The 11753-nt window shown below is 49.7% G+C and overlaps 1 protein-coding gene across 1 annotated transcript; it reads right to left on the bottom strand.

Annotated features, from left to right (window-relative positions):
- Positions 1 to 6296: 6296 nt before the first annotated feature.
- On the bottom strand, positions 6297 to 11511 carry LOC104513907 (long-chain-fatty-acid--CoA ligase 4-like). Its single transcript, XM_010157408.1, has 8 exons — positions 11449 to 11511; positions 10933 to 11072; positions 10348 to 10520; positions 10089 to 10163; positions 9689 to 9880; positions 9069 to 9183; positions 8208 to 8365; positions 6297 to 6454 (listed from the first exon to the last, which is right to left on the bottom strand). Exons 1-8 carry the CDS (start codon positions 11509 to 11511, stop codon positions 6297 to 6299), a joined length of 1074 nt encoding a protein of 357 aa, XP_010155710.1.
- Between the last annotated feature and the right edge of the window lie 242 nt (positions 11512 to 11753).

Here is an 11753-nt window from a genome sequence, read left to right as displayed (position 1 = left end):
GTCTCACCAGAGCAGAGTACAGAGTACCATCCGTGGAGGGATTTAAGAGCCGTGGGGATGAGGTGCTCAGGGCCATGGTTAGTGGTGGGTTGGGCAGCACTCGGTTAACGGTTGGACTGGACGGACTTAAAGGTCTTTTCCAACCTAAACGATTCAACGATTCTGTGGAGCTGCTGGAAAAGGGACTCTGGTTGTCCACTAGAGCTGGAGTGAGCAGCTGAGAGAACCTCGTTGGAGCTGTACCGGTAGCGGAGAGCTCTGAAACTGTGATTCTCATGCCTGGAGTTCAGATAAAACAGCTTGTGCAAGACATCCAAGAGCTGAGCGCTCTGCTCAAGGGGTGTCGGGCACAGCCTTACGGCCTGGTGACTGGGGCTGTGCTTTCCCCTCGCCCGCACGCCGCTGTCCCGCCTGCCACCCCCCCGACAGTGAGGAACAGCCTCGTGTTCGAAAATGCTCATTGCGCCGAGTGCCAGCTTTCGTTCAGCTGCACACTGCCATGCCGGAAGGGATAAAATACCCTAATTCTGTTTGGAAGGTGCAGCTGGAAGGAGGCGGTGGGGTGGAAAACAGCTGAGCGGTCCCCGTGCCCCTGGGAGCAGGGCCTGTGCCGGGAGGCTGCCGGGTACCGCTGGTGGCGTGTGACGGAGCAGGAAGCAAAGCGGAGGGGCACAGGAGCTTGAGCAGCAGCAGCTGTGGTGGTCAGACACCCAGCGGCTGAATTAATTGGAGCAATTAAAGCAATTGGTAATTAGTTAAAGAGGATCTGTTCCTTGAGCCAAAGGCCTGGAGGAGCGAATGCTAGCAGCCTGCTTTCCGGGCTGTTCCCAACGTGTCTGGGCTGGAGGGCTGAGGCTGCAGCAGGCAGGCAAGTTGTACAAATTTTCTTTTACCTCCCAAAGCTCTCTGCCGTACTCGGGTCTTGTGAACTCCTGTGAATGCTCTGACAGCCTCAGGTTTTCCCTACTCCCAGGCTGTTTATCTAGTGGCTCTTTAAGTCAGCTGTCCCCATGCTGAGGGGTGAACAGTCGCCTGCGTTGTACATTCACCGTCTCTCCAGCACGTGAGTCCCTTTCAGGTTGTGCAGTTTCTTTGTGTCGACGTGGGCTTTCCCGTGGAAGCAGCATCAGGCGGGAGTGCGCTCCTGCTCCGTTAGGGTGTGAAAGAATGGCTCCTGCTTCTCCATCCTGCTTCTCCATCCTGCTTCTCCATCCTGCTTCTCCATCCTGCTTCTCCATCCTGCTTCTCCATCCTGCTTCTCCTGTAGCCTCTCCGTTGCTCCTAAGAAACACCAACATGACAGGATGTTTCTGCCACAATATATTCTGCCTTCTCTTTTTTTTTTTTCCCCTTGAGATTTGCAGTTTATTTCTTGTTTCTCCACCGGGAAAATCTAACTGGGAAACCCTCTGGTTTAAGGATAGTTACTATCTCCTGCCCCGCCGACATCAATTACAAGCTGCAGGGTACCAGTGAGGTCGCTCCCTAGGCAGCCAGACGTTTCTCCTGTGTACGGGTGGTGGGTTTTCCTCTCGTGATCATCCTACTAAATCCTGTCTCTCTTAAGCACGGGTTTTGGCAGTGGAAGTAAAATAGAACATACAATAGATTATAGCTTTTACCGCCATCGGAAGGGCTGAATATCCATTTAGAATCTCAAGACAGCAGAAAACCAGCGTTATGATAGATGCTTTTTTCCCCACACAGTGCCAGGTTTTAATTTGCTTTTCTACACTGTGGTTTTTGGTGGCGTGAGGCATTTTCTTGGCATCTTTCCTCTGAAAGTAAGGACATGGCTTGCCAGTAAAAGCTGAGAGTGGGCTGTGCGTAGGTTAAAACCGCGTCCGGCTGGCGTGTCAGCAGTTCGGTTGGGCTGTGGTGTGGCGCTGGTGTGCAGAGCACCGTCGCGTGCTTCCACCCCTCGCAGCGGTGTCCTTGGGGTGCCGCTGCAGGCGTTGGGAGCAGAGAGCCGGGGTTTAGCAGTAACACGGGGACGCGTCACCGGGTGAGAGCTAAGCTCCAAAGTGCTCTGGAACGCAGCGAGGTTAGGGGCTCTGGGAGGCGATTCCCCAAGCCCCGTCAGGCAGGTGGGGTGGGTCACGTATTTTGAACATGGGGACGGTGTGGCCTTGGTTAAATGACCCCAATTACGTCTTATAAAAGCAGGAGAGGCTGGGCTTGCTTCGACTCGAAGGACAGAAAGTAAAGTAGGGCAGGCAGCCGCAGAGCAGAGCGAGCCATTCCGCGTGCTGCTCCCTGGGGGAGTGCCAGCGGTAACAGGCTGGTCTGTATCCAAGAGGAAAGGTTTAGGTTAGACACTGCGTTGCTCCAAACAAACAACACCCCCAGCAATGCCTCCCAGGGCTGGGGCTGAGTGCAGGAACAGCATGTGCACTCGCTACCCAGAGCCGCAGCCGCGCTGCTTTGACTCTGAACTCGGCTCAGCACAAGCCTGTTAGTCGTGCGGTGCCGCTTCAGATCCAGGAGTGCTACATTTGCTTCCCTTGCCTTGCCTATGCTTTCAAAAAGGAAAACCGGTGTGCCATCTTCCTGCTTTCGTGGTCACGATACGAGATGGGGCCTTGGAGCGACGGGAGGTCACACTCAGCATCTGGCTTTTTGGCAATAATGGGATAGCGCGGGGGTGGTGGTCACTCCCTGTGAGAGAAGCGAGGGTAGACGCAGAAATCCGCAGGCGAAACGCGCGCGTGGGGACTCCTGGCATCTCAGTGGTTATCGCTGACCGGGTTATGGGTGGCTCAAAAGGGGAGCACAGGTGAAAAACGCAGCGGGCTCGGGGCTGCTTGGTGGTGGTGTTTAAAAGCGCAGGTGGGGACTCTAAGGATCAGACGCCTGCCCTTGGAAAAAGTCCCCCCCAGGCACTGGAAAGCTGCTGTAGCTCTCCGATGCCGCAGTGGGCACTAAAATTGCGCTGGGTCCGTTAAACACCTCTTCACCTGCTCGTGGGGAATAACTCTCTACTTTCCCTGCTTGTGCTTTTCTCCCCTCGTGAGCCCTGCAAGGACGTTGTACAGTTACACGCAGCGTTACTGCTCTGTTACGCACAGGAACCAGCTCTCCCAGCCCCCACCCAGGTTCCGTGTCAGGGCTGTTCCTGACAGGCGTTAAACCGTCATCGACTCGGAGGCTCTACGGCCTTGTGTTCGCGAGCAACTAGTTCGGTACTTAGTAAGGATTGTTTTAAGGTTCTGTTTCTTTTAGAGTGTCTAATCCTGTGTCACTTGGTGTAACTTACTCTGTTCCTCCTCGCGGGGGGCGACAGTTCTTCTGTGCCTCCGTCCGGGTAACGTGGCTTGTCACGTGCCGCTCCTCTTCAGTGAAACTCAACTCTAACCTTCCTTCACAGACCAACTCTCTAGTCCCGCCGTTGGTGTCGTTTCGCTCCGGCCTCCTCTAGATACCCCACGGTTTCTGAAGTAGAGGGCCTAAATGTAATCTTGTATCAGTCAGCCCAACCTGGATTTTCTTCCTCTTTGAACTCGATTCTCAGGCTTAAGAGGGTAATTTTAAATGCTGAACCTGCTTTCTGAAGAACTTGCAGCTACTTGGAGCTTTCTGGAACCTTCCCATACAGTAAGTGAACCCCTGCTGTATGTCCTTCCAGTCAAGTGCGGGGCATCAGCTCAAGGCTCCCGTGACGGCTCTGCAGCCGTGCGCTGTCTCTGCATCCTAGCTCCTTCTTTTTAATGGTGAGGAGGACACCGCTCACCCTGCTTCTTCCTTCTCCACAAGCTCTGTCACAAGGGATTTAGAATTCATCAAAAATAAGGATAAAGTTGTTCTCAAACGGCAAGTGTTGCATTTGCAGATGATGCCTGTAGCTGAAGGCAGCCTGGTGCCACCCTTCCCCAAAACCGCCCGGCGTGTTCCGCTGCCTTTTGCAGCGCGCCCACGTTTAGCTTGTTTCTCCAAGGAAGACCCAGGCCCACCCCAGGCTTTGTCTTCACCATCTGCTGCTGCCCTCGAGGTTCCTGTAGGTTTGCTGCGTTTCAGAGACACCGAACAGTAACTACAGACACAGCCCTTTCGGAGCACACCCCTGCCGAGGCATTTAGTTGCATTCCGCTTTGGAAACGTGTGCGCACGTAGGGAAAACGGCAGCCCTCGGTCAGCCGAGGCACGGAAGGCCCCTGCACTCTAGATAAAGTACATCTCACACAAAGGCACTCGTGGTTTAAAACCAGCCACCGCAGAGCTGCTGGCAGACCCGAGTGTGAGGAGCTGTCGTACCGTACGCCACTGGTGCGATGCCAACAGGCTGCCCGAGGGCTGTTCGACAGTGACCAATTTTAAACATGGAAAAATGGGTAACGTGGCTCCATCCTAACGGAAAAAGTCGCTACTGGGGCGGGCGGTCTTCCCTGTCGTCACAAACTGAATGTGCCTTAAAAAAATAACTTGCTTTCCTGGAAAAGCTATTTCCTCGTTCCTTTTAGTTCCCTGCACAAGCAGGTGCAGTCAGCTTTATCTACTGGGTTTGCTTTCTCCCTCTGCCCTCGGGGTTCTTGGAGGATGAGCTGGCAGTGCTCTGGCCTGCCTGGAGAAAGTTACGCAGGGGGAACGCTGAAGCTGGTCCCAGGGAGAAGGGACGGTTCAGTTAATGCGTGTACAGCTGTGATTTATTTTTTCCCAAATCTGTTTGAATTGGAGGAAAGATAAAAATACACATACATGCGATAAAGGAAGAACTCGCCCCGAAATCGCAAGCTCGTGTGCCCAGGAGAAGCGGCGTACAAAATCTTTTACTCTCTGTACAGTGACAATACCAAATAATTTTTCTTTTTAACCATCATATACACAACACAGATATTATGAATAGAAATCTATAAATACTTTAAAATGAACCGGTAATATATAGCAGTCAAGGGCCACAGTTGTACAAAATGTAAGCAACATATATAAAACCATTAAGAAAGTGCAAAGTGGAACAGTATCGAGAGGCTCCACTGTTTACAGCGTTCATGGTTCACGTGTGAAGAGCGAGCAGGGATGCAGGAGCTCAGTTACAGTTCCAAAGAAGACACAGTACAGGATTCTGCACACAGAATGATGAACTATTATTAAATTAGATCTTCCTCCTTCTTCACATCTATGACTTCCAGTTAATAAGAGTTTGATGATGGTTTTCTGTAAAGAGTGATTTGTCCCTTTTTAACAAGTTCCACAGAGCAGAGCCCCTGGGCACAGACCGCTTCTCAGCAAGAACTCGGTGAGGCTCCCCGGGGAAGCTGCTGTTGGTTTCCGGCTGCCGCGTTGCGCTTACCGCGTTTCAAAGGTGAACGGAAATGCCCTTCCATGAAGTGACCGGACCAGTTAGGCGCCGACCCTCTAAACGACAGCCAGGCAACCCGTACCATTACTCACATGGATGCGAAGGTCTAGAGGATCAGTGCCTTAAAAACAAGACCGCCAATCACCCCTCAACAAACAACCCCGAAACTCCTTCGAGTTCTGGTCTCCCTGGAGACAAGGGCCCGGCGATGGGGCAGCTGTTTGCCAGCCACGACGCGCGTTCCGCAGTCCGAGTTCTCATCGGAGCCTCCCGCGGCAGGGCGAGCCTGGAATATGCCGCGTGTCCTCGCGGAAAGCTCCGCCTGAACTGAAACACAGCGGCGAGTGAACACAGACGTGGTGAGATGGAAGTTGAAATGGTTAATTCAATGGTCTTGAAGGAAATTTCAAATAACTTGGGTTTGGAAAGCTTTTCCGTTCACCTTTATTTCAGCACGTGTGCTCTGTATTCTTTTTTAGGCACTGTAAGTATTCAAGATACCGATGTGCAGGGGAACCCACCCCTTCTCAGGCAGAGCATTATTGGTGATCTCTAGCAGGTTCTTGACTCATGTTGGTTTGGTTTTAGATGGAGACGGGTAGGCTTTACCCTTTCTTCCCTGTCAGTACTTGGTGTGACAGAAGAATCATCACAGTTCTGTCACTTTTCTCTCTGAAGCATAGGCCAGACTTGAGAAGGAATGAAGAGAAGTTGCCAGCAGTCTGGATGTGCTAGAGAAACAATAATAAAATTACCTGGTGGTGCTGCTTGACATAATGATGTCTGTCTCGAAACTGGAGATGATCACATGAAACTCTGAAGATCATCAGTGTCTAATCTGCTAATAATTAAGAATTTGGAGTCTAAGATACTCTGCTGTACTCGATAAGGATTACAGAGACATTCATCCATTGGTGTATCTTCTGAACGTGTGACATCTACAGCATACACAGACATCCAAAACTGAGGCGTGAGAAGGAACCACCTGCACGACGTAACTTGTTTATTTGCCTCCGTACATTCGTTCAATGTCGTTGAGGTAATGGTTTTTCAGTTCTTTCCTTTTCAGCTTGAAAGCATCTGTTACTAACCCGGTCTCTGGGGTCCACGGGTCAGGGCTTAAACGTACTTTGATGGGTATTTCAAACCTTTCTAACTTCACTGCAGGGACAAGAAGAAACGAAAGCGTGACTGATTACAGAGCCAAACAATACTTTTCATTCATGCCACCTAAAACTCAAAGGTGAGCACCCTGTAGGTTGTATCATAGGTGTCCTACGTCGTGAAGTAACCTTACAGAAGGGCCACGAGCAAATTCAGTCTTGTACCAGCCCCGAGTGCTGGTTGGCATGCGAACGCTCCAAGAGCCCGCTGCTCTTACAGCCTGTATTGGGTGGGGCAGCGAAAGATCCAAAGCTTGTGAGAAACGCGCGCGTCGCCTAAAGGTCAGGGACGGTCACAAGGGGGAAGGCTGAAACCCGGAGTTGTACCTTTACTGTGGGGCTGTGGTAATGCCCAGGTTAACTCGGGCTGCTCGAATGGGCTTGATGTTTAAATTGTGACGCAGTCCTTCTATACTTTTCCATGGTACAATGATTTTTTCCCCAACTTTTTCTTTCCGAAGAGTTTGGTTAGAGTTCAAAATAAAGGGACTTCTCTATTTCTGTCACATTAGCCACTTATTTTCCCTCCAGCTGGAAGCAGTGGCTTGGCACATGCACAGCCTCACCACAACCAAAGCTGCTTCTCTCTCTTGCCCGGGCAAGAGGCCGGAGAGGGGTAAAAGCAAGGGAGGAGGTAGGTAACCGCTTCAGGGAGACGGTACACCAGGAACAGGGCAGGGAGCTGCTGCTTGTGCAACCCCTGATGGACTCTATCAGCTCCTGTTTGTAGATCTATAGTAGGATTCTCCCCCCAGATCTGTGGCTGAATTTCCAGGACAAATGTGGCAGCAGAGCCTCCAGGTGGCAGCAAACGTAGGACAGTTGGGTCTCTGGCTGTAAGGCTGTCCCCAGGAGCTTTTCTGCCTAACTTCACACTGGTCTTGTAAGGTACTGTTCCGTCTTACTTAGATTTGCCTGCTCGTGGTGAAGGTGCATTCTGCTCTGCTAACAGCCAGAACGATCTCTTGACAACAGTTTTGGAAAAGTCTCAAATGAATGAGGCGTAGCTCAGTGGCAGATTACCATCCAGAAGGGAGAAGGAATGTATGAGCAGAGCTTTGGCATGAACAAAGCTGCATGGAGAGTAATTTCCCTGGTTCATGATACAAAAACATGGATTAAAATGTCCCAACCCAAGTCTGAGACCGACGCACTGGTTTACTTTTCTTAAAGGCAAGACTTACTAGTGCCTCTCACTCTTGTTTTCTCCGTTTCAAAAGGCAGATTCTCCTCTCCGGAGCTCGACAGTCAGTGCTCAGCGTGTGCTTGAGTCCAGCTTTAGAGCTTCCTCGTACGAGGTACCAAGTGCTTTAGACACTCTTTTCCCTGGTTCGTTTGTTAATTGTTTGGCCCTGATGAGGGCTGATGAGGCTTTTGATGGCTCAGTACCACAGGAAGGCACAGCAGGCTGTGAGCTGGTACAGCCTTCAGTGACAGCTTACAAACAGAGAAGCTGACAGCTCTTTTGGAGCTCTATGCTAACTGTACTGGACGAGCAACCTGGCTCTCAGGGTTAGCTGTAAAACACCTCAGATTTGTTTAGAAAATAAAAAAAGACTAAGTAGTTAATATGACCAAAAAGTATTTAAATTCCCAGGATAATGGGCAAAAGTTTGATGTGGCCTTTGTCTCTGATTAAACTATTAAGTTTTGGCAGAGGCAACAGGAAGATGGAGTTAGTGCGGACAACCCAACAGTTTTGCTGGATAAGCCCCACGAGATGGGCCGGCACAACGTGCCGCTGTACTTACTCTTGTTTGCCACCTCCTTGATCTCCCGCAGTATTTCAGCTTCCATCGTAGCGTCGTTACAAATGTCCACCCAGGTGCCGCTGATGCCCTTCTGCTCAGCTAACGCCGTCAGCTTCTTCTGGTTGGGGACCACAAAACTGATGACGTAAGACTGGTCGCTACCGCGGGATGGCAAGAGAAGGGAAACAAGATCCAAGCAGGTGAGGGTTCCGTTGCAGGGAGTAAAACACTCACGTGCTGTTAGACACGCAGACCCACAGCACTTTCTCCAGTGTAGTTCTCCCCCCATACAGAATCCTTCCTGCACGTTAAGTCTCCATAAGTGATGACTTAGCAAAGGCATTCTGAGTCGTTTTGGAGCATTAGCTCTGACCGCTATCGTGCCTTGCTGTCATTTCACGAGTGCACATCTTGGTCTGGTTCCCAGCAACACCCACGGTTCAGCTTCCCTTCCCATGACGCGTTGAGGGGAGGGAGAGGAGAGACCGCAACTGTTTCCCAAACTCAGTGAAGAGCTTTGGGTCAGGCGCAAAGTGTCCAGATTATCTTTTCCCTGGTATGCTGACAGAAAGCCAAAACACATGCTTAAGATAACAGTACTAGTTTGGGGAAGGGACGGCATGGAACCAGAGCGTACTGGGATAGCAGAAATGCCAACAGAAAAACCTGGGTCATTTCTGCAGGTTTTGGGAATCTGGGCACCTGTGCTACTTCAGAGACACTGTCTGTAACCTGCGCTCTGGTGAGGGAGCGTGTTCAGTGGAAGCCATGCAAAACTAGAGTGTATCACCGGAGAAGTGGCTCAGAGCTTGTATTTCCTCTGGATCTTAAGTAGAATTTGTAAATTACTACCACTCTTACCTCTTGGCGTAAGCACAGATATTGTCAATCAAGGGACAGTTCTTGAGTGCTGCCTCTACTTTGCCCAGAGATACGTATTCTCCCGCCTGCAGCTTCACCAAGTCTTTCTTACGATCTACGAGTCAAGGGGGAAGGAAAGAAAAGAAAAAGGTTGTTCCATTTAAACTCCTGCATTCCCACAGACTCACTGGTAAAGCTTCTATATGTGTATTTTCAGGAAGAGTCTCCATAAATATGGATCACAGCATCTTACTAAAACTGCAGAACTGCTAGCAGTATGTACGTATCCTGTCAGCTTCACGGAGGCTTCTGCAAGGACACGCACACAGCGCATAGGGAAGTGATGGAGACTCCAATTTTAAAGCTTCCGAAGTAATTAAATTTAATCTTACATTTACTAGTTAAAGCCCTAAAGATGGCGATAATGGCACAGGAAACAGCAACACTTCCAACATCTTCCTACAGCTGCGAGGACTTCTGGGAATGTGTTTTACACTGTCTGCAAGCACGTAACCTTGAGCAGGTTAGCCCTGGCAAAGCCAACAGGATTAACAGTGGCCTTATAATGATGTTTAGTCAAGATCTTGTGATAGATTAAGATATGAAAAATTGAGGCCAACCTATGATCTGCAGACACCCATCCGGATGGAATTCTCCTATATCTCCTGTACAAAACCATCTCTGACCGTTCTCATCAACGGAGAACTCTTCTGTCGTCTTCTCTTCGTTTTTAAAATACCCCATTGAGACGTTAGGGCCACCAATTATAATTTCTCCTCTAGGGTTAGGCTTGTCCTTATTAGTATAGCCCCCTGAAAAAAGAAGAAAATCCACAGACCGTTATTTTTATCTATTCTGCTGCCAAGAAGGTATTTTGAAACTTCAGCTCGAAGTCACTGCACACAAGTGACAAAGGACGATTGCTTCCCACGCTACGCCTAGCTCAGCAGGTAGGCAAGGGAATCGGCTAGGCAGTGGTTAAATAAGTTACTCTGAAATCAAAACATTTCAGACTCTCACCTTCTTGCCAGTCTCTCAGTTTTATTTCGCAACAAATCAGAGGAGCTCCGACTCGGCCGGTGCTGTAATCGGCAACTTGGGGAGGGAACGAGGAAGAACACAGAGACTTTTGTCATTTGAAATACAAACTCAAACTGTAAACAAGGCAGTAGCTTATCTCGTTACTTTACTGCAGTTAACAGCTATTTTGACTTTACAAAAAAAAGGTCACCAAACCCTCATATAAGTCAATTGGTATTTTCAGAAGCATTTTAAGTACCTTCTGTAATTGTTCCAGCTCCACACGTTTCTGTTAGGCCATAGCCTTGACCAACAGGACAGCAAAAACAGATGTTCATGAACCTCTGTGTCTGAGGCGAGAGTGGTGCTCCTCCAGAAAGCATCATGCGGACGTTCCCGCCCAGCAGTGCCTTGACTTTTTTGAACAGCAGTCTTGGAAGAAGGGAAAAAAGCGTTAAAAATCATTCTCTCAGCTCGCTTTTAGGACGGAAGAAGGTTTGCGTCTTCTCCTATCTGGAAAACCTTCAGAACTCCCCCATTCACAGACCTGAGGGGAGAGCAGGGATCATCAAAACCACCACCTCTTGTGTAACACTTGAAGAGGGCAGAATTCCCGTCACTCAACAAACATTCCAATTTTATTACTAAAAAAAGCAACCCCGTGACAACTAACTAGGCAGCTGTTCTGAAGATTAGTCATTCCTACAAGTATCTTGCCCGTTTCCAGTAAGAACTTGGATTATTTCAGTCAGTCACTGGATGAATCTGCCTGTTGGATGAGAACTGCCTGACGCCTGTCTTGACACAAGGAAAAAGGTGTGCTTGGAGCACGGGCTGTACTTACACGTTACACAGCGGTGCATCGTATCCCCGCTTGATTTGTTCTAGTTTGTAGTCGTAGCCTATCTTGAACAGAGTTCTCTGAATGTAGTTCATCTCTTGAACTTTACTCATGACGTTTTTATAGATTCTGTCCATTATTTCCTACAAAGTGTTAAAAAGAAGCAAGGAAAATTACCACATGGAATAGACTCGTGTGTAAATTAAATTCCCTGTTAAAAAGAAAATAAAACGTATCTTCTTCCTTTAAAGTGGATAATACAGTCAGAGGGAAAATGTCTGCATCACTGGTTACAAGAATTACAGTTAAGCACTGCCTAATGAGTGGTCAATTAGTCACTTTATAGACCACTGCAGCTTGGAGCCGTTGGAAGTGGGTGGAATGAAGTGCTGAACATGCAGCACAACACTGGTGACGCTGCCGTACTTCTCTCTGCCCCCTTCTCTTCTCCCCCCACCTGCATCACTGGGGAAGAAGAGCCCTCATGCTGTGGCACAGACCTGCCATCAGAAAACCCACCTTGAACCGGGGCGAGCCACGGGTGAGCGAGCGACCACGGCGGGTCTTCGGGCACGCTGCCATAACTCCCGGTACCCCTCGTTGCTGCAGGCAGCCTGCTAAACCTCAGCTTTGGGTTTGAAATCCTTCCCACCCCTCACTCTGAAGAGGCCTCCTCCATCAGCAACAGCTACCAACCTCAGGTACCACGCCCCGGCGCAGTGAGAGGCGCTGTCACGCTGCTTACGCTACCGGTGACGCCTCGACCCGTGCCTGAAACGGGACAAAGCGATGTAGGAAAGTTTGAGCTCTCGCTCAAAGTTCCC

The sequence above is a fragment of the Eurypyga helias genome, unplaced genomic scaffold (genome assembly GCF_000690775.1).
Source record: "Eurypyga helias isolate BGI_N326 unplaced genomic scaffold, ASM69077v1 scaffold5678, whole genome shotgun sequence".
NCBI classification, from domain to species: domain Eukaryota; kingdom Metazoa; phylum Chordata; class Aves; order Eurypygiformes; family Eurypygidae; genus Eurypyga; species Eurypyga helias.
Note: the sequence above shows the minus strand (reverse complement) of the source record. Positions and strands in the feature narration are given on the sequence as shown.

What these genes read in the sequence shown, in the direction of transcription:
- LOC104513907 (XM_010157408.1), bottom strand. Translation starts at nt 11,511, where the DNA reads ATGGCAGCGTGCCCGAAGACCCGCCGTGGTCGCTCGCTCACCCGTGGC. An exon ending in GTGGCTCGCCCCGGTTCAAG is followed by an intron (nt 11,073 to 11,448) that starts GTGGGTTTTCTG and finishes AACACTTTGTAG; the next exon opens with GAAATAATGGACAGAATCTA. An exon ending in ACTGAGAGACTGGCAAGAAG is followed by an intron (nt 9,881 to 10,088) that starts GTGAGAGTCTGA and finishes TTCTTTTTTCAG; the next exon opens with GGGGCTATACTAATAAGGAC.